Source organism: Entelurus aequoreus, linkage group LG07 (assembly GCF_033978785.1).
Source record: "Entelurus aequoreus isolate RoL-2023_Sb linkage group LG07, RoL_Eaeq_v1.1, whole genome shotgun sequence".
NCBI lineage: Eukaryota > Metazoa > Chordata > Actinopteri > Syngnathiformes > Syngnathidae > Entelurus > Entelurus aequoreus.
This window is the reverse complement of record NC_084737.1, coordinates 3004354-3026853: the sequence shown is the minus strand read 5'-3', so window position 1 is coordinate 3026853 and position 22500 is coordinate 3004354. Positions and strand designations below refer to the sequence as shown.

At 35.6% G+C, this 22500-nt stretch overlaps 1 protein-coding gene and 1 non-coding gene across 2 annotated transcripts in view; one reads left to right on the top strand and one right to left on the bottom strand.

Moving 5' to 3' along the window:
• Positions 1-11170, top strand: part of calcrl2 (calcitonin receptor-like 2) — a 69339-nt gene extending 58169 nt beyond the window's left edge. The window contains exons 13-14 of the mRNA XM_062052369.1: positions 5234-5275; positions 5410-11170. Coding sequence (XP_061908353.1) covers positions 5234-5275; positions 5410-5670 — 303 coding nt within the window. The 3' untranslated portion in view covers positions 5671-11170. The remainder of the gene's footprint in view (positions 1-5233; positions 5276-5409) is intronic.
• Positions 11171-13937: 2767 nt separating this feature from the next.
• Positions 13938-14009, bottom strand: trnaq-uug (transfer RNA glutamine (anticodon UUG)). The gene has a single exon. It is a non-coding gene; the product is annotated as a tRNA-Gln (tRNA).
• Between the last annotated feature and the right edge of the window lie 8491 nt (positions 14010-22500).

The window sequence follows — 22500 nt, the reverse complement described above, 5'->3', positions numbered from 1 at the left end:
TAACTAGAGTACATGGGGGCGTGTTTTGTTTTGTTTTGTTTTTGCCCCTTTTTTTAATCTGTGTGAAACCATTTCAATACTACTTGACGCAAACCCAAATGTATTTCATTCATGTTTTAGATGCGAGTTTCTTAACCATAGGGCCTATGTGATAGAGTAGGTTACTCTGGATGCGGAATGCTGCTCTGATGTCTTCTTAGGGCAAGGACTCCGGTCAGAGACTAGAGCACAGAGAGGCTTTCAGGCACTCTTTAAAGGCCTACTGAAATGACATTTTTTTATTCAAACGGGGATAGCAGGTCCATTCTATGTGTCATACTTGATCATTTCGTGATATTGCCATATTTTTGCTGAAAGGATTTAGTATAGAACAACGACGATAAAGGTCGCAACTTTTGGTCGCTGATTAAAAAAAGCCTTGCCCATACCGGAAGTAGCGTGACGTCACCGGAGGAAGGACTCCTCACATTTCCCCATTGTTTACACCAGCAGCGAGAGAGATTCGGACCGAGAAAGCGACGATTGCCCCATTAATTTGAGCGAGAATGAAAGATTCGTGGATGAGGAAAGTGAGAGTGAAGGACTAGAGTGCAGTGCAGGATGTATCTTTTTTCGCTCTGACCGTAACTTAGGTACAAGCTGGCTCATTAGATTCCACACTTTCTCCTTTTTCTCTTGTGGATCACGGATTTGTATTTTAAACCACCTGGGATACTATATCCTCTTGAAAATGAGAGTCGAGAACGCGAAATGGACATTCACAGTGACTTTTATCTCCACGACAATACATCGGCGAAGCTCTTTAGCTACTGAGCTAACGTGATAGCATCGGGCTCAAATGCCGATAGAAACAAAATAAATAAACCCCTGACTGGAAGGATAGACAGAAGATCAACAATACTATAAAACCATGGACATGTAACTACACGGTTAATAATTCCCAGCTTGGTGAAGCTTAACAATGCTGTTGCTAACGACGCCATTGAAGCTAACTTAGCAACGGGACCTCACAGAGCTATGCTAAAAACATTAGGGCTCCACCTACGCCAGCCAGCCCTCATCTGCTCATCAACACCCGTGCTCACCTGCGTTCCAGCGATCGATGGAAGGACGAAGGACTTCGCCCGATCATCCGTGCGGTCGGCGGCTAGCGCGTCTGCTATCCAAGTCAAAGTCCTCCTGGTTGTGTTGCTGCATCCAGCCGCTAATACACCGATCCCACCTACAGCTTTCTTCTTTGCAGTCTCCATTGTTCATTAAACAAATTGCAAAAGATTCACCAACACAGATGTCCAGAATACTGTGGAATTTTGCGATGAAAACAGAGCTTTTTTGTATTGGATTCAATGGTGTCCGAATACTTCCGTTTAACTATTGACGTCACGCGCATACGTCATCATACAAAGACGTTTTCAACCGGAAGTTTAGCTGGAAATGTAAAATGTCACTTTATAAGTTAACCCGGCCGTATTGGCATGTGTTGCAATGTTAAGATTTCATCATTGATATATAAACTATCAGACTGCGTGGTCGCTAGTAGTGGCTTTCAGTAGGCCTTTAATGGTGAAGTTGAACAAGTGAGGTGTAGGTGCGTGTGGTCTCAAGGGAACACATACAAAGGATGATTAGGATACATTTAGGCATTATGATATGCAATAATATAACATGATACGTATAATGTTATATATAACATAATATACTCTACAATGTGTTATAAAACAAATGTACATGGACTATTAAAGAAGTCCATTAGAGATGGAGAATAAGCACTGTTGATTTAGACCTGGCCTGGGCAATTATTTTGACTCTGGGGCCAAATTTAGAGAACAAAATGTGTCCGGGGGGCCGGTATATCTGATTTTTAGGAACACTAATACAAAAACTCACAATAATGTCTGATTGAATGCTAAACATGTTATGACAGACTGCCTTGGAAAATGGAATGGAATTTTACATTTTTTCTACTGAATGAGACACCCAGAATGTACATGACAATAAAGAATGTGGGATTTACAATATTAACTATGAAGGATAAAACACTGAATATTGACAACATATGAACGTCACACCCCCTCTCCATCGTCATTATTTACAATCAAGCGAAACGCAACAAACACAACGAAATATGAACGCGAAGGGTAAAAAAACCCCCACCTACAATCTGATATACAGTATCTGATATATATCAGCTTTAGAACTTTGTTGTAAAAATCTCCTTCCGCGTCTGTCCCTGACACCTGCATTTCAGGCCGGCTTCTGTGGAAACGCTCCCCACCCACACTGCTTGGTGCCTCGTCTGAGCTGCTGCGACTTACCGTATTTTTCGGACTATAAGTGGCAGTTTTTTTCATAGTTTGGCCGAGGGTGCGACTTATACTCAGGAGCGACTTATGTGTGAAATGATTAACACATTATAATATTATTGATGTCATTCACGTAAGAGACTAGACGTATAAGATTTCATGGGATTTAGCGATTAGGAGTGACAGATTGTTTGGTAAACGTATAGCATGTTCTATATGTTATAGTTATTTGAATGACTCTTACCATAATATGTTACGTTAACATACCAGTTGGTTATTTATGCCTCATATAACGTACACTTATTCAGCCTGTTGTTCACTATTCTTTACACATTTTAAATTGCCTTTCAAATGTTTATTCTTGCTGTTGGCTTTTATCAAATACATTTACCCAAAAAATGCGACTTATACTCCTCTTTTTTTCCTTCTTTATTATGCATTTTCGGCCGGTGCGACTTATACTCGGAAAAATACGGTAGATGACCATGGACCACAATGGAAACAAGCCTTTTGGCTTTTTGTGCCATCCATTTGCCTTTTTAAAGCATTACATGGATTCAATTCTTTAAGATGTCAATACATTTCTCAGTCAATCAATCAAACCATAGTAACTAGTATATCATGGAAAAGTGCCGATTCCAACCATTGAAATACTTAGTATAGTTCAAGACTTCCCGTAATTTGAAAACCTCACTGCACATCATAATGGCAGCTACACTTTCCATCTTAAAGTTCTAAAAAAAATGATTTTGGAATGTCCGGCTGACACTTAAAAAAAAATCACACAAAAATTATTGGGGATCCAAAAGGGTCCTACTCATTAAAGTGTTAAAAAATAATTTATATATTTTTTTTTACTGTTTACTTTTAACACAATAATCTCGAGATCAACTTCAGATCTATCCGTCAATTATAAGTTGTATTGTTGTTTATGTTTTTTGTTTGTTCGTTTTAAAACAAAAACTTCTGGCAAACACAAAATATGCAACATTTTACCCAAAAAATATCTCAAAGTGAAATATTTAATGTGACATAATTGGAGCCTTGAATAGGTCAATAATTCATAATGACATTGATTTTCATTTATTATTATTTTTTAAAGAAAGAAACAGCCTGCATGGCAGCTTTGTGTTATTAGAGTCAACATTGCAACATTTTCTTGTTACATTTCACCTGTTTGCTCTTTTATAACACTTTTTATGTTTTGTATTTTTTTAATCGTATTTTTAGAATGTGCCGTGGGGCCGTTAAAAAAATTCCCTGCGGGCCGCAAATGGCCCCCGGGCCGCACTTTGTACACCCCCGATCTAAAAGAAACAGAAAATATCTGAAACTAAAGTCTTAGAAAAGTTTCTTGTGCGCCAAAAATATGACTTAAGCGGTGATGATGTATTTTCATTTGCACTTAAATGTTATTGACAGTTTATTTAAGAAAAAGCTACATTATGATTATTATTAAATGTATTTATCACTGCGTAATCGTATGTAAATATATTTGTCATCAGTTTGCAGGAGTCCCTTCCTATGCAGCATGTTGGACTAGCACTTCATTTTCTAATCAGCCTGACCTAAGCCTGAAGTTTATGTGTTCAATAGTCTTTGTGATTAAAACATGCTTGTATAGAATTTGACACGGTTGTAAGTAGAGATGTCCGATAATATCGGTCTGCCGACATTATCGGCCGATAAATGCGTTAAAATGTAATATCGGAAATTATCGGTATCGTTTTTTTAATTATCAGTATCGTTTTTTTTTGTTGTTGTTTTTTTTAATTATTATTTATTAAATCCACATAAAAAACACAAGATACACTTACAATTAGTGCACCAACCCACCCCATTTACACTCATTCACACAAAAGGGTTGTTTCTTTCTGTTATTAATATTCTGCTTCCTACATTATATATCAATATATATCAATACAGTCTGCAAGGGATACAGTCCGTAAGCACACATGATTGTGCGTGCTGCTGCTCCACTAATAGTACTAACCTTTAACACTTCATTTGACTCATTTTCATTAATTACTAGTTTCTATGTAACTGTTTTTATATTGTTTTACTTTCTTTTTTATTCAAGAAAATGTTTTTAATTTATTCATCTTATTTTATTTGATTCATTTTTTTAAAAAGTACCTTATCTTCACCATACCTGGTTGTCCAAATTAGGCATAATAATGTGTTAATTCCACGACTGTATATATCGCTTGATATCGGTATCGGTAATTAAAGAGTTGGACAATATCGGCATATCGGATATCGGCAAAAAGCCATTATTGGACATCCCTAGTTGTAAGTTGTAAGTAGGTTATGAATAATTATTGAATACAATTAAAATCAAGAGTCAGATTACTAATTCGGTGTTAATATTGGAGTGGGCCCCTGGCCCCTGTTTGGCGGAAAAGTTGGGCCCCGAGGTCAAAAATTGCGACTATTATTAGGAATACCGGGTAAATAATGTATTAATTTTGATTGCAAAATGAATACATTATTTACCTTTATTTACATTTACATTATCATGCCGCTGTTGCTAGGCAACGGGCCAAACACCCCGATGCCCTCGTTCTCATTTCGGGTGACTTTAATCATGGACTCAATTTGACCCACTTCTGGAACAATCTCCCTTGTGGATCAATAAAGTTTAATTCGATTAACAATAAAGCAAATAGCCACAATTTAAATCATTTTTCTGATAGAGACAGGACTCCAGCCCACAATCCATTTGTGCATCACCATTATTCACTCTACTCTACTTCAGGTGTTCCGCCTGGCACGAGTGTTTGACTTGCCTTCATTTAAGAGCATTATATTATTTTGATGTATTAAAAAGTGCCGGGGACAAAAACTGGGTTTTGAACAACGTCCCTAATGACGTTCATGGTGCATACAAAGATCCTACACATGCAAACTTTTTTAAATTTGCTTTACAGGGACTGATGGTGGCAATTATATTCTGTTTCTGCAATGGTGAGGTATGTTAGGCACTCATCCACCACTTAATTAGGTACACCGATTTTGACAGTTTCGGACGGGGGTCGGTGTGGAAACAATGAGCAGTCCCCCGTGCGGCCCCTAACGCCCCCCCTCTCTATTTTGTCCCCGCCAGGCCCAGACGGCGGTGAAGAGGAAATGGTCCCAGTGGAAGTCGGCCTGGGGAAAGACCGGCTGGGGCGACACCCCCGTCAACACCAACAGCCACTTCAGCTACCACAACAATTCCTCCATCACGGAGACCAGCCGCGTCGCCGTGAACGCAGAGCAGCCCGACGCTCACTGGAAAGCCGGCGAGAACGCTCGCTTCCTGTCTGGAGGCAGCGCGGCGTGCGACACAGATGAGACCCCCGACACCCTTTTCCCCCTCAAATAACCCCCGTATTGCATATTTTTAGAGGCGCCACTGTAAGAAATGCATCATGTGCGTCACTGAGGTTTTGTACATAAATGATCACTCACTGTAATTCCTCATATAGTGTCCTTACTCAACTGCAGAGGCTGCCAGGCAATAGGGCTAAGACGTTTTATCAGGTGGAAACTTTTCCTCGTACAAATGCATTTTTATAATAATATTACAACACTTTTTTTTTGCAGTTTTCTGCAAATATATCTATAATTTGATCATCAAGGGCCTTTATTGTGGTAGCACACTCGAGACACATGAGATGGCACAAGATGCGGTAGACTTAGCCTAACAAGAATACTAGTATGTACATAATCATGTAAATAGAATATGATGTAAATGGACTCTCAAACTTTTTTTTTTCACCTGAGAAAAAACTTTGTTCCCAAGTACAATACCCTCTAAAGCAGGGGTGTCAAACTCAAATACAGACTGGGCCAAAATGTAAAAGTGAACAAAGCCGCGGGCGAAGGTTGAACAAATTAACCTTTTTGATAGGAACCCAAACAAGTTTTGCATTGAATATTGAACAAGCAAGGCTTATATAACTTTATAGTGACACGCAAAATCCAGTTTCAAATAATAATTAAAGCTGCAAGCAGCGTTGGTCGGGTCCGCCTTTTGGCAGGTGCTAGTCCTAGGTGTCCAATACTTTTGTCCAGTGGTAGTCCTGAGTGAGACCTACATAGAGGTTTTTGTTTCGTGTCTCTACGATATTCGTACTGGGAGTTAGAGGAAGTTGTGTCTGAGTTCACATTGTCATTATAGGGTATTGTGTGTAGAATTTGGAGGACAAAAAAGAAGAAATTGCATTTTCCGTTGTCATTTTTGGCACCGGTGCAGCATCAGTGCTGCGGGTCTTTGAAGGCTCGTAAAATCAAAACCGTAGCACGTAGCAAAACGCCGTCGTCAACTTTTAATCAGAAGGGTTCAATCTCTCTCCTGTAGCAGTTTGAAGCCGAAACGACAAACGTGCTCAGAGGAGATAATGTTTGATGTTTGGTGACCGGTTTGAACAAAAATTTTGTTTTGAAGGAGGAATAGCAAACTTCCTGTTGATTTTTGGTAAAGGATGTCAATCTATGAAATGTAGGTCTAGGCGAGACCTACATAGAGGTATTTGTTTCATGTCTCTAAGACGTTCCTACCGGAAGTTACAAGCAGTTTTGTCTGGGTTTTCCTCTGAGAAGCAGTTTTGACTCTGTTTTATTAAAAAATTGCGCTAGAGCGCAATTTTGAGTTTTGGGGTTCAGGTTTTTTTTAGATCGCAAAAATTTTGGTGAGTTTTGAAGTATTTTAAGGGGGTCAAATTACAGCTCAAAGAGGCAAAAATTTGTGTTTTTAGTCATTTTTGTGTGTTGAAGGGGAAATTGCCAACTTCCTGTTGGTTTTTGCCCGAGGATGTGAAATTATGAATTGTAGGTCTAAGTGAGACCTACATACAGGTTTTTGTTTCATGTCTCTACGACCCTCCTAGTGGGAGTTACAGGCAGTTTGTTTTTGTTTTTTTTCCTAGGGGGCGCTAGAGCGCGATTTTTATTTTTGGGGTTTGTTTTTTTTTTTACTAAAGTGTGCTGTCCCAGTTTTTCTATGTGTGTATAAAATTTGGTGAGTTTTGAAGCATGTTAAGGGGGGCAAAGTAGTGCGCAAAGCTGCGGAATAATAATCAACCTTACAATTTCAATAGGTTCCTTTGTACCTGTATAAAGGACTCCCTGGGGGAGTCCTTTATACAGCTACAAAGGACCCTAATTAAAGCTGCAAGCAGCGTTGGTCGGGTCCGCATTTTGGCAGGTGCTAGTCCTAGGTGTCCCAATACTTTTGTCCAGTGGTAGTCCTGAGTGAGACCTACATAGAGGTTTTTGTTGCATGTCTCTACGATATTCGTACTGGGAGTTAGAGGAAGTTTTGTCTGTGTTTTTTTCCTAGGTGCTGCGGCACAGTGGTTCTTTTCTTTGAAGGCTCGTAAAATCAAAACGGTAGCACTTATTAAAACGCTTTCGTCAACTTTTAATCACAAGGGTTCAATCTCTCTCCTGTAGTAGTTTGAAGCCAGACCGACAAACCCGCTCAGAGGAGATAATGTTTGAAGTTTGGTGACCGCTTTTTAAAAAAAAAGTGTTTTGAAGTGGGGATATCAAACTTCCTGTTGATTTTTGCTGAAGGATTTCAATCTAAGAAATGCAGGTCTAGGTGAGACCTACATAGAGGTATTTGTTTCATGTCTCTAAGATGTTCCTACCGGAAGTTACAAGCAGTTTTGTCTGAGTTTTCCTCTGAGGAGCATTTTTTTTCTCTGTTTTATTCAAAAATTGCTCTAGAGCGCAATTTTGAGTTTTGGGGTTCGGTTTTTTTTTTTTTTAGATCGCAATTTCCACCAGTCCCGATGTGTGTGAGAAGTTTGGTGAGTTTTGAAGTATTTTAAGAGGGTCAAATTAGAGGTCAAAGAGGCAAAAATGAGTGTTTTTAGTCATTTTTTGTGTTGAAGGGGAAATTGCCAAGTTCCTGTTGGTTTTTGCCCGAAGAAATTAATTAATGAAACGTAGGTATAAGTGAGACCTACATAGAGGTTTTTGTTTCATGTCTCTACGACATTCCTAGTGGGAGTTAGAGGCAGTTTACTTCCTAGGGGGCGCTAGAGCGCAGTTTTGATTTTTGGGGTTTTTTTTTTTTTTACTAAAGTGTGCTGTCACAGTTTTTCTATGTGTGTGTCAAATTTGGTGAGTTTTGAAGCATGTTAAGGGGGGCAAAGTAGTGCGCAACGGTGCGGAAGAATAAAGAAAGAAATAATAAAACCTTACAAATTCAATAGGGTCCTTAAAGGACAATGGTCCTGTGCCAATTTGCTCAATTTACCTTTAACTCTATGTTATTATTAATAATTAATGATATTTACACTTAATTGAACGGTTTAAAAGAGGAGAAAACACAGAAAAAATGACAATTACATTTTGAAACATAGTTTATCTTCAATTTCGACTCTTTAAAATTCAAAATTCAACCGAAAAAAAAGAAGAGAAAAACTAGCTAATTCGAATCTTTTTGAAAAAATTTAAAAAATAATTTATGGAACATCATTAGTAATTTTTCCTGATAAAGATTAATTTTAGAATTTTGATGACATGTTTTAAATAGGTTAAAATCCAATCTGCACTTTGTTAGAATATATAACAAATTGGACCAAGCTATATTTCTAACAAAGACAAATCATTATTTCTTCTAGATTTTCCAGAACAAAAATTTTAAAAGAAATTCAAAAGACTTTGAAATAAGATTTAAATTTGATTCTACAGATTTTCTAGATTTGACAGAATAATTTTTTTGAATTTTAATCATAATAAGTTTGAAGAAATATTTCACAAATATTCTTCGTTGAAAAAACAGAAGCTAAAATGAAGAATTAAATTACAATTTATTTATTATTCTTTAAAATAAAAACAATAAATTTACTTCAACATTTATTTAAATTGTCAGGAAAGAAGAGGAAGGAATTTAAAAGGTAAAAAGGTATATGTGTTTAAAAATCCTAAAATCATTTTTAAGTTTGCATTTTTTCTCTAAAATTGTCTTTCTGAAAGTTATAAGAAGCAAAGTAAAAAAATGTATGAATTTATTTAAACAAGTGAAGACCAAGTCTTTAAAATATTTCCTGGATTTTCAAATTCTATTTGAGTTTTGTCTCTCTTAGAATTAAAAATGTCGGGCAAAGTGAGACAAGCTTGCTAGTAAATAAATAAAATGTAAAAAATAGAGGCAGCTCACTGGTAAGTGCTGCTATTTGAGCTATTTTTAGAACAGGCCAGCGGGCTACTCATCTGGTCCTTACGGGCGACCTGGTGCCCGCGGGCACCGCGTTGGTGACCCCTGGTCTAGACATTTAAAACTTGAATACTAATAAAAATAATAATACTGAATAAAGACACATTTTTTATATTTTTTAGACCAAAACCCTTTGGTCAAAAAACCCAGGATCAAGCCTGAGTGGAGGCCTGAATGTATCTTTTTTATACATATATTATATTGCTTTTTAAAATAAATGGCCTTCGCTTGCTTTGATTTTTCAGTGTGCGGCCCTCAGTGGAAAAAGTTTGGACACCCCTGCTGTAAATGAATATGACTAGATTGAGAATAGAATAGAATACATAGTAAAATAGATCCTGTAAATGAATATGACTAGATTGAGATTAAAATAGGATATGTAGTAAAATAGATCCTGTCGTGCAAATAGATAGACGGCAAACCAAAAGAAATAAAAGCCTGATTAAGCACAGTTGGTACACACGTGCAAGTTAATATGGATATATTGTCATTATTAGAGATATATCGGTCTGCCGATATTATCGGCCGATAAATGCGTTAAAATGTAATATCGGAAATTATCGGTATCGTTTTTTTTATTATCAGTATCGTTTTTTTTTGTTTTTTTTATTAAATCCACATAAAAAACACAAGATACACTTACAATTAGTGCACCAACCCAAAAAACCTCCCTCCCCCATTTACACTCATTCACACAAAAGGGTTGTTTCTTTCTGTTATTAATATTCTGCTTCCTACATTATATATCAATATATATCAATACAGTCTGCAAGGGATACAGTCCGTAAGCACACATGATTGTGCGTGCTGCTGCTCCACTAATAGTACTAACCTTTAACACTTCATTTTACAAATTTTCATTCATTACTAGTTTCTATGTAACTGTTTTTATATTGTTGTACTTTCTTTTTTATTCAAGAAAATGTTTTTAATTTATTTATCTTATTTTATTTGATTCATTTTTTTAAAAAGTACCTTATCTTCACCATACCTGGTTGTCCAAATTAGGCATAATAATGTGTTAATTCCACCACTGTATATATCGGTTGATATCGGTATCGGTTGATATCGGTATCAGTAATTAAAGAGTTGGACAATATCAGCATATTGGATATCGGCAAAAAGCCATTATCGGACATCCCTAGTAATTATGATGAAGTTTGTACATGGCTATGACAGAATACATATTACAATATATCACATTGTGATGAAATGTGGAGCAGCTTTTACTGTGGAAGCACTTTTTGTCCTGTTTCATGATGAATTATTTACTCAACTTCAGTAGAACGCCTCTTCATTGGGAAGGTTTTTCTTTGTGTGTCAATAAGCAGGCTTCGATCCTTTCAAGCCCCAACGTTAAACGTCAGCTTTACAGGTGCCATGTCTGCTCTGTGGGCAGTTTGTACCACCCGTGGTTTGTTTGTTTTCTTCCTCAGGGGTTCATTCGCTATTTATTTATTCAAGTGGAATAACGCATAGATGGACTGGAAGCAGAGCGTAGGCTGCTATTTGAGGAATGATGCTAATAAAGATGCTTTTCCAGATAGTCGTCCATTTCACAATCAACATGGGCTCCTTCGGGAATGTTTCGTCTCTCCCACTGAAAGTGCACTTCTCAATTTGACATTCCAATAATAAAAATTAAAAAAACCCACAAGTTGTAGATTGGAAAGCTCACTGTGTATTATTTATTGTGCATATTTTGGAAGTAGAAACACTATTTTCAATGTGGGCCTCGATGGTGTGGGATTTAAATGTCCTGAAAATGGAGATGTATGTACCGTAATTTCCGGACTATAAGCCGCACCAGCTAAATTTAGGGGAAAATACAGATTGCTCCACATATAAGCCGCACCTGACTATAAGCCGCACCAGCTAAATTTAGGGGAAAATACAGATTGCTCCATATATAAGCCGCACCTGACTATAAGCCGCACCAGCTAAATTTAGGGGAAAATACAGATTGCTCCATATAAGCCGCACCCAACTATAAGCCGCAGGGTTTTGATGTGTAATTAGCGTAGTATATAGGGGTTCCTGCTACCACGGAGGGGATTGTCGGGACAGAGATGACTGTTTGGGAACGCAAAGCGTCCCATTTATTAACAATAAATCTTTCAATCATTCAATCAAACTTTCACATCTTTGACATGGCGAACAGCATTCGTGCAGAGTACAAATAATACAACGCTGCAAAGTAATACAAAGTGCTCGCCTGTACGTTATCAAAATAACCAGCCTACCGGTATATGAAAAGTCAGTCTTTAATCATTGTGTCATCGTCTTCCTCCTGCGTACTAAAACCACCGAAATCCTCTTCGTCGGTGTCGGAGAAGAACAGGCCGTATATAAGCCGCACCCTTGTATAAGCCGCAGGGACCAGAACGAGGGGAAAAAGTAGCGGCTTATAGTCCGGAAATTACGGTATTTCTAATATTGTCTATGTCAGCGTTTTTCAACCTTTTTTGAGCCAAGGCACATTTTTTTCATTAAAAAAAAAATCCGGAGGTTGTAAAAACCTGGTGGAAGCCTGTGAAAACCTACTCAGTGGCCTAGTGGTTAGAGTGCCCGCCCTGAGATGGGTAGGTCGTGAGTTCAAAACCCCGGCCGAGATCATACCAAAGACTATAAAAATGGGAGCGATTACTTCCCTGCTTGGCACTCAGCATCAAGGCTTGGAATTGGGGGTTAAATCACCAAAAATGATTCCCGGGCGTGGCCACCGCTGCTGCTCACTGCTCCCCTCACTTCCCAGGGGGTGAACAAGGGGATGGGTCAAATGCAGAGGACAAATTTCACCACACCTAGTGCATACTTGCCAACCTTGAGACCTCCAATAATTTTTATATAATAAAATAATTGAAAACTGACTTTTTGCAGTGTAGCAGACAATATCTCACGTGGTTGAAAAACTCTGGTCTGTGTAAATGTGTGCAGCATAAATGTCCGTCATATTAAAGGCCTACTGAAAGCCACTACTAGCGACCACGCAGTCTGATAGTTTATATATCAATGATGACATCTTAACATTGCAACACATGCCAATACGGCCGGGTTAACTTATAAAGTGACATTTTAAAATTCCCGGGAAATATCCGGCTGAAACGTCGCGGTATGATGACGTATGCGCGTGACGAAGTCCGAGTAACGGAAGTTATGGTACCCCGTAGAATCCTATACAAAAAGCTCTGTTTTCATTTCATAATTCCACAGTATTCTGGACATCTTTTGCAATTTGTTTAATGAACAATGAAGGCTGCAAAGAAGAAAGTTGTAGGTGGGATCAGTGTATTAGCAGCGGACTACAGCAACACAACCAGGAGGACTTTGTTGGAGCGCTAGCCGCGCTAGCCGTGCTAGCCGCCGACTTCACCTTGACTTCCTACGTCTCCGGGCCGCCAAACGCATCGGGTGAAGTCCTTCGTCCTTCTGCGGATCGCTGGAACGCAGGTGAGCACGGGTGTTGATGAGCAGATGAGGGCTGGCTGGCATAGGTGGAGCGCTAATGTTTTTAGCATAGCTCTGTGAGGTCCCGTTGCTAAGTTAGCTTCAATGGCGTCGTTAGCAACAGCATTGTTAAGCTTCGCCAGCCTGGAAAGCATTAACCGTGTATTTACATGTCCATGGTTTAATAGTATTGTTGATCTTCTGTCTATCCTTCCAGTCAGGGGTTTATTTCTTTTGTTTCTATCTGCATTTAAGCACGATGCTATCACGTTAGCTCAGTAGCTAAAGTGTTTCGCCGATGTATTGTCGTGGAGATAAAAGTCACTGTGAATGTCCATTTCGCGTTCTCGACTCTCATTTTCAAGAGGATATAGTATCCCAGGTGGTTTAAAATACAAATCCGTGATCCACAATAGAAAAAGGAGAAAGTGTGGAATCCAATGAGCCAGCTTGTACCTAAGTTACGGTCAGAGCGGAAAAAGATACGTCCTGCACTGCACTCTAGTCCTTCACTGTCACGTTCCTCATCCACGAATCTTTCATCCTGGCTCAAAGTAATGGGGTAATCGTCGCTTTCTCTGTCCGAATCTCTCTCGCTGCTGGTGTAAACAATGGGGAAATGTGACGTCACGCTACTTCCGGTACAGGCAAGGCTTTTTTTTTATCAGCGACCAAAAGTTGCGAACTTTATCGTCGATGTTCTCTACTAAATCCTTTCAGCAAAAATATGGCAATATCGCGAAATGATCAAGTATGACACATAGAATGGATCTGCTATTCCCGTTTCAATAAAACAATGTCATTTCATTCCTTTAAAACATGTGGGTAAGATTGTTCGGTATGTATTGCTGTGGTTATATAAATGTATTGTTATGTATTGCTGTGGTTATATAAATGTATTGTTATGTATTGCTGTGGTTATTATATAAATGTGATATTACAACTCCAACAGCAGTGAGGTTTAAAAGGTGAGGTCCCACCGAGATTTGAACTCGGATCGCTGGATTCAAAGTCCAGAGTGCTAACCATTACACCATGGGACCAGGAGATGCCTTCACCGGCGTTTAACTTGACTTTTTATAAACTAACTAACAGCGTCATCGGCTATTTTTGTATCATTTGTCAGGAGTACAATTACAATTCCAGAAAAAATCACCTAGATGATACTTAGAGGATATTTTTAACAATATTGTAAGTACCATGCGAGCTATGCCAAAGAACGATGTTAAACCGGTTATAAACACATTCACAGAAGAAAACAGCAATCATACTCTTTATTATTTATTTGTATTGACAATGAAGAACTGATTTTATTTCAACAATGTTAACGCTAACATTTCTTCCTTTTTAATCACACCACTACACTTCCGCATTGGAAGAAAGCAAACATGACCACTTCCGGTATTCGACAGGAGGTAATCATTTTTTTTTTTAAAACTTTTTTTAAATTTAGTTTACTTTGTTCCAACAAAAACATAAATCTAAGCAAATTGCAACATTAACGGGGAAAACGTTGAAACTACAGAATATTTACGTATTTCGTTGATGTCGTCACTTCCTGCATATTCTTAGTTTGGGTTTACCGAGCTAAAACTACGTAAAACTATTAAACATGAATACAAATAGAATGTTGACAACATGCATCACTATAAATCATTCAACACGATAAAAGTCCGATGTTTACGACGTAAAACACTCGTAAGTAGAAGGTAAGTTTTGGCGAAAAAAATGTGACTCATCTTGTGATAGCGAACTTTGACCGCTAGATGGCAGCAGACAAGCAACAGTTCTTGGAGATAATTGGATAAAGTGTGCAAACATGACCACTTCCGGTATTCGACAGGAGGTAATCTTTTTTTTTTTAAACTTTTTTTAAAATTTAGTTTACTTTGTTCCAACAAAAACATACATCTAAGCAAATTGCAACATTAACGGGGAAAACGTTGAAACTACAGAATATTGAAGTATTTCGTTGATGTCGTCACTTCCTGCATATTCTCAGCGTGGGTTTACCGAGCTAAAAATGTGTTTTCTGTCCACGTAAAACTATTAAACATGAATACAAATAGAATGTTGACAACATGCATCACTATAAATCATTCAACACGATAAAAGTCCGATGTTTACGACGTAAAACACTCGTAAGTAGAAGGTAAGTTTTGGCGAAAAAAATGTGACTCATCTTGTGATAGCGAACTTTGACCGCTAGATGGCAGCAGACAATCAACAGTTCTAGGAGATAATTGGATAAAGTGTACAAACATCTGCATTTAGATATGTAGAGATGCACGCTTTTAATTCTCAATATGTTGTTATTGTTGTGGTTGTAAGATGGCTACATAGAATGGTGAAAATACTTTAAACAACTTTGGGTATGTTTCAGAAAGCTGCATTGTCACGATATTGTAATGATGACATGTCCCAACTATAGAAGAACTCCTTAATTGTCTCATCCACGCGTGAAACCATAGATTTATGGTGTGAAGATGCATCAACCTGATGTCCCCCACCTAAATCATTGACATTAAAAACTAATTACTAACAATTTAACAACAAAATTAACTAAAAGCAGTCTTTTTCTCACAATGTGTCGCCTTTTTTCTTATAAAATTGGGAACAATTTCTTATATTATTTCTGTTTCTGTAATATTGCAATATTTTCTCGGAAAATTAGTACTTTTTTAAATGTAAAATTAATACTTTTTAACGCAAAATGGTGACATTTGTTGTGTAAAATTCTGACTTGTATGACAATATTGCCAATTTTTTTTGGTTGTTCTTGTAAAATAGTGACCTTTTTTGAGTAAAACTATGACTTTTGTCATCATTTTGCCAAGTAAAATTCCGATTATTATTATAATATTGGCAAAATTTTATTATAGTATAATAGTTATTGAGTAAAATTCCAACTTGTATCATAATATTGCACAAATGTTCATTTTTCTTTGTAAAATGTTGACTTGCGTTGAGTAAAGTGACGACTTTTATTATAGTACCGCCACAATTCTAAGTTTTTCTTGTGAAATTCCAACTCGTTTTTCACAAGTATGTATATATTATTAATGTTGTAAACATCCATCTTCTTCCGCTTATCTGAGGTGGGGTCGCGGGGGAAGCAGCCTAAGCAGAGAAGCCCAGACTTCCCTCTCCCCAGCCACTTGGTCCAGCACACTAGTGATTGCACACTATTGCACATAACAGTGATTGCACACTAGTGCATATAACAGTGATTGCACACTAGTGCACATAACAGTGATTGCACACTAGTGCACATAACAGTGATTGCACACTAGTGCACATAACAGTGATTGCACACTAGTGCACATAACAGTGATTGCACACTAGTGCACATAACAGTGATTGCACACTAGTGCACATAACAGTGATTGCACACTAGTGCACATAACAGTGATTGCACACTAGTGCACATAACAGTGATTGCACACTAGTGCACATAACAGTGATTGCACACTGGTGCACATAACAGTGATTGCACACTGGTGCACATAACAGTGATTGCACACTAGTGCACATAACAGTGATTGCACACTGGTGCACATAACAGTGATTGCACACTAGTGCACATAACAGTGATTGCACACTACTGCACATAACAGTGATTGCACACTGGTGCACATAACAGTAATTGCACACTGGTGCACATAACAGTGATTGCACACTACTGCACATAACAGTGTGAATAATATAAATACAGTCTTTCATACTGCATTATTCACATGTGAATAATATAAATACAGTCTATTATACAGCATTATTCACATGTCAATAATATAAATACAGTCTATTATACAGCATTATTCACATGTGAATAATATAAATACAGTCTATTATACAGCATTATTCACATGTGAATAATATAAATACAGTCTAATATACAGCATTATTCACATGTGAATAATATAAATACAGTCTATTATACAGCATTATTCACATGTGAATAATATAAATACAGTCTATTATACAGCATTATTCACATGTGAATAATATAAATACAGTCTATTATACAGTATTATTCACATGTGAATAATATAAATACAGTCTATTATACAGCATTATTCACATGTGAATAATATAAATACAGTCTATTATACAGCATTATTCACATGTGAATAATATAAATACAGTCTATTATACAGCATTATTCACATGTGAATAATATAAATACAGTCTATTATATAGCATTATTTACATGTGAATAATATAAATACAGTCTATTATACAGCATTATTCACATGTGAATAATATAAATACAGTCTATTAAACATCATTATTCACATGTGAATAATATAAATACAGTCTATTATACAGCATTATTCACATGTGAATAATATAAATACAGTCTATTAAACAGCATTATTCACATGGGAATAATATAAATACAGTCTATTATACAGCATTATTCACATGTGAATAATATAAATACAGTCTATTATACAGCATTATTCACATGTGAATAATATAAATACAGTCTATTATACAGCATTATTTACATGTGAATAATATAAATACAGTCTATTATACAGCATTATTCACATGTGAATAATATAAATACAGTCTATTATACAGCATTATTTACATGTGAATAATATAAATACAGTCTATTATACAGCATTATTCACATGTGAATAATATAAATACAGTCTATTATATAGCATTATTTACATGTGAATAATATAAATACAGTCTATTATACAGCATTATTCACATGTGAATAATATAAATACAGTCTATTAAACATCATTATTCACATGTGAATAATATAAATACAGTCTATTATACAGCGTTATTCACATGTGAATAATATAAATACAGTCTATTATATAGCATTATTTACATGTGAATAATATAAATACAGTCTATTATACAGCATTATTCACATGTGAATAATATAAATACAGTCTATTAAACAGCATTATTCACATGTGAGTGATATAAATACAGTCTATTATACAGCATTATTTACATGTGAATAATATAAATACAGTCTATTATACAGCATTATTCACATGTGAATAATATAAATACAGTCTATTATATAGCATTATTTACATGTGAATAATATAAATACAGTCTATTATACAGCATTATTCACATGTGAATAATATAAATACAGTCTATTAAACAGCATTATTCACATGTGAGTGATATAAATACAGTCTATTATACAGCATTATTTACATGTGAATAATATAAATACAGTCTATTATACAGCATTATTCACATGTGAATAATATAAATACAGTCTATTATACAGTATTATTCACATGTGAATAATATAAATACAGTCTATTATATAGCATTATTTACATGTGAATAATATAAATACAGTCTATTATACAGCATTATTCACATGTGAATAATATAAATACAGTCTATTAAACATCATTATTCACATGTGAATAATATAAATACAGTCTATTATACAGCATTATTCACATGTGAGTGATATAAATACAGTCTATTATACAGCATTATTTACATGTGAATAATATAAATACAGTCTATTATACAGCATTATTCACATGTGAATAATATAAATACAGTCTATTATACAGTATTATTCACATGTGAATAATATAAATACAGTCTATTAAACAGCATTATTCACATGTGAATAATATAAATACAGTCTATTATACAGCATTATTCACATGTGAATAATATAAATACAGTCTATTATACAGCATTATTCACATGTGAATAATATAAATACAGTCTATTATATAGCATTATTTACATGTGAATAATATAAATACAGTCTATTATACAGCATTATTCACATGTGAATAATATAAATACAGTCTATTAAACATCATTATTCACATGTGAATAATATAAATACAGTCTATTATACAGCATTATTCACATGTGAGTGATATAAATACAGTCTATTATACAGCATTATTTACATGTGAATAATATAAATACAGTCTATTATACAGCATTATTCACATGTGAATAATATAAATACAGTCTATTATACAGTATTATTCACATGTGAATAATATAAATACAGTCTATTATATAGCATTATTTACATGTGAATATTATAAATACAGTCTATTATACAGCATTATTCACATGTGAATAATATAAATACAGTCTATTATACAGCATTATTCACATGTGAATAATATAAATACAGTCTATTATACAGCATTATTCACATGTGAATAATATAAATACAGTCTATTATACAGCATTATTAACATGTCAATAATATAAATACAGTCTATTATACAGCATTATTCACATGTGAATAATATAAATACAGTCTATTATACAGCATTATTCACATGTGAATAATATAAATACAGTCTAATATACAGCATTATTCACATGTGAATAATATAAATACAGTCTATTATACAGCATTATTCACATGTGAATAATATAAATACAGTCTATTATACAGCATTATTCACATGTGAATAATATAAATACAGTCTATTATACAGTATTATTCACATGTGAATAATATAAATACAGTCTATTAAACAGCATTATTCACATGTGAATAATATAAATACAGTCTATTATACAGCATTATTCACATGTGAATAATATAAATACAGTCTATTATACAGCATTATTCACATGTGAATAATATAAATACAGTCTATTATATAGCATTATTTACATGTGAATAATATAAATACAGTCTATTATACAGCATTATTCACATGTGAATAATATAAATACAGTCTATTAAACATCATTATTCACATGTGAATAATATAAATACAGTCTATTATACAGCATTATTCACATGTGAGTGATATAAATACAGTCTATTATACAGCATTATTTACATGTGAATAATATAATACAGTCTATTATACAGCATTATTCACATGTGAATATGTGAATAATACTGTATAATAGACTGTATTTATATTTATATAAATATATTATATTATATATTATATACATATAATATATAATATAAATACAGTCTATTAAACAGCATTATTCACATGTGAATGATATAAATACAGTCTATTATACAGCATTATTCACATGTGAATAATATAAATACAGTCTATTATACAGCATTATTCACATGTGAATAATATAAATACAGTCTATTATATAGCATTATTTACATGTGAATAATATAAATACAGTCTATTATACAGCATTATTCACATGTGAATAATATAAATACAGTCTATTAAACATCATTATTCACATGTGAATAACATAAATAGTCTATTATACAGCATTATTCACATGTGAATAATATAAATACAGTCTATTATACAGCATTATTCACATGTGAATAATATAAATACAGTCTATTAAACATCATTATTTACATGTGAATAATATAAATACATTATATATTTAAGTAAAGCAAGCATAAAGGTCTCAGAACATGTCCTAGGGAACTCCACTGTGAAAATATCAGTTGTTTTTTACATTAATTTTACGACTTAAAGGGGACCCATTTTGCAAAAAAACAATTTTCTGTCATGACCGTTCCCTGGAGTCATACCCCGTGATGATTTTGTCTTTATTCTTCTTAGTTTAAGTCAGGGGTCTCAAACACGCGGCCCGCGGGCCAATTGTGGCCCGGGAGACGTTATTTTGCGGCCCCCACCTTAATATGAAAGTTTAATGTTAGTGCGGCCCGCGAGTTTTAAATGAATGGCGCTTGACAGCGTTGTGTGCGGAGCTGAAGAAATCTACCAATCACGTTGTGGTATGAGGCTCTCGACAATATCGAGGGCGTGCCGTGATGGCACTGTCATCAGTGTCCTCTAGAATCTGTCACCGCATCATCTTTTTCTCCATACTAACAGCGTGCCAGCCCAGACACATGTTGTATGAGGCTTCTAGAGACACACGCAGGTTTTTGCAAGACATACTTGAGGAACAGCCATACATTTCACACTGAGGGTGGTCATATTTTATTTTATTTATATTTTAACACTGTTACAGATATGCGCCACACTGTGAACCCACACCAAACAAGAATGACAAACACATTTCGGGAGAACATCCGCACCTAAACACAACATAAACACAACAGAACAAATACCCAGAATCCTTTGCAGCCCTAACTCTTCCGGGCTACAAAAACACCCCCGCTACCCCTAACCCCGCCCAACTCAACCCCCCCCATCTCCCGAATTCGGAGGTCTCAAGGTTGGCAAGTATGCATTGATGTCACTTGCGTAATGCAAGCAGAGAAACATTTTGCCGCTTTTCTATGACACACGCTCTTCCTTCCTCCCTCCCTGCCTCCCTCCCTCGCCCGCCTGCTCGCTCCCGCCCCCGTTGTAAACAGTCCGGGCGGGGAAGACGAGCACTCCGCCGAAGGAGCGAGCGACAATACAAAAGTGTGGTGCACTGGACCCCAGCGCTGATACAGACGTGGTGATGTTAACCCGTTCGGGGCTAATTGTGCTACCGTAACTGTAAACTCCACCCCCCACCCTCCTCCCGTTGGCTCCAGACAGAGACGATTTTTGATGCAATATTTCTTTCACAGGGGCACCCCGACGTGTCTTATTTCATTTCATTTCATTTTTATTTATCTCCTTCATTGATGTGCATCTTTGATCGATAGACAATTATACCTTAATTTTTAAATTATACATTTACACACCAATGCCTGAGAAGGAGCAGGATGAAGAAAAATCTTATATTTTTCTGCCCCCTTCAACATAGTACGTAGTCTTACTTAATGATATCATATAAACAAACAATTACATCCAAATATAACGAAAACAAACAAAAAAAACACAAGAAGTGCAAAACTTCATGATGTACAAAACGAACAAAAAAACCAAAATAAGTAGTATACACCTCACAGGATGATACAAAACAAATACAAAACTAGGCAAAAAATAAGTAAAATAATAAATATAAAGCAAAATGTAAACAGTTATGGCTGTCCATATGATCTCATTGTTCTGTCCTTATATATTTTTTCAATTGGAATATATTTTTACAATCTTTTATCTCTTGTAAAGAGAATTCCATAGTTTAACCCCCACCACTGATATACACATTTGTTTTAAAGTTGTCCTTGAATACTGATGTTTGAAATGACCTTTTCTTCTATGCTCTTCATTCTCAGAAGTGATGACAAACATTTTTTGTAAATTTGCTGGTAATGTTTTACTTTTAGCCTTAAACATGACACATAATGTCTGTAACTTTACTAGCTCCTGTAGTTTCAATAAACCAGAATTAATAAATAATATGTTAGTGTGTTTTAAGTAATCTACTTTATGAATAATCCTTATAGCTCTTTTCTGTAGTTGATACAGAGAAAGTTGCGTTGCACAAGGAATACAATTTGAAACGTCATTATACAACTAGACATGCTGAGGAGTATGCAAAATACTAGGGGAGTGAACCGGGTTGCAAATTTTAAAACCAGTCTACTGAGGCAACAAGATTTCGTCAAGAATTGAAATGACCTTTTCTTCTATGCTCTTCATTCTCAGAAGTGATGACAAACATTTTTTGTAAATTTGCTGGTAATGTTTTACTTTTAGC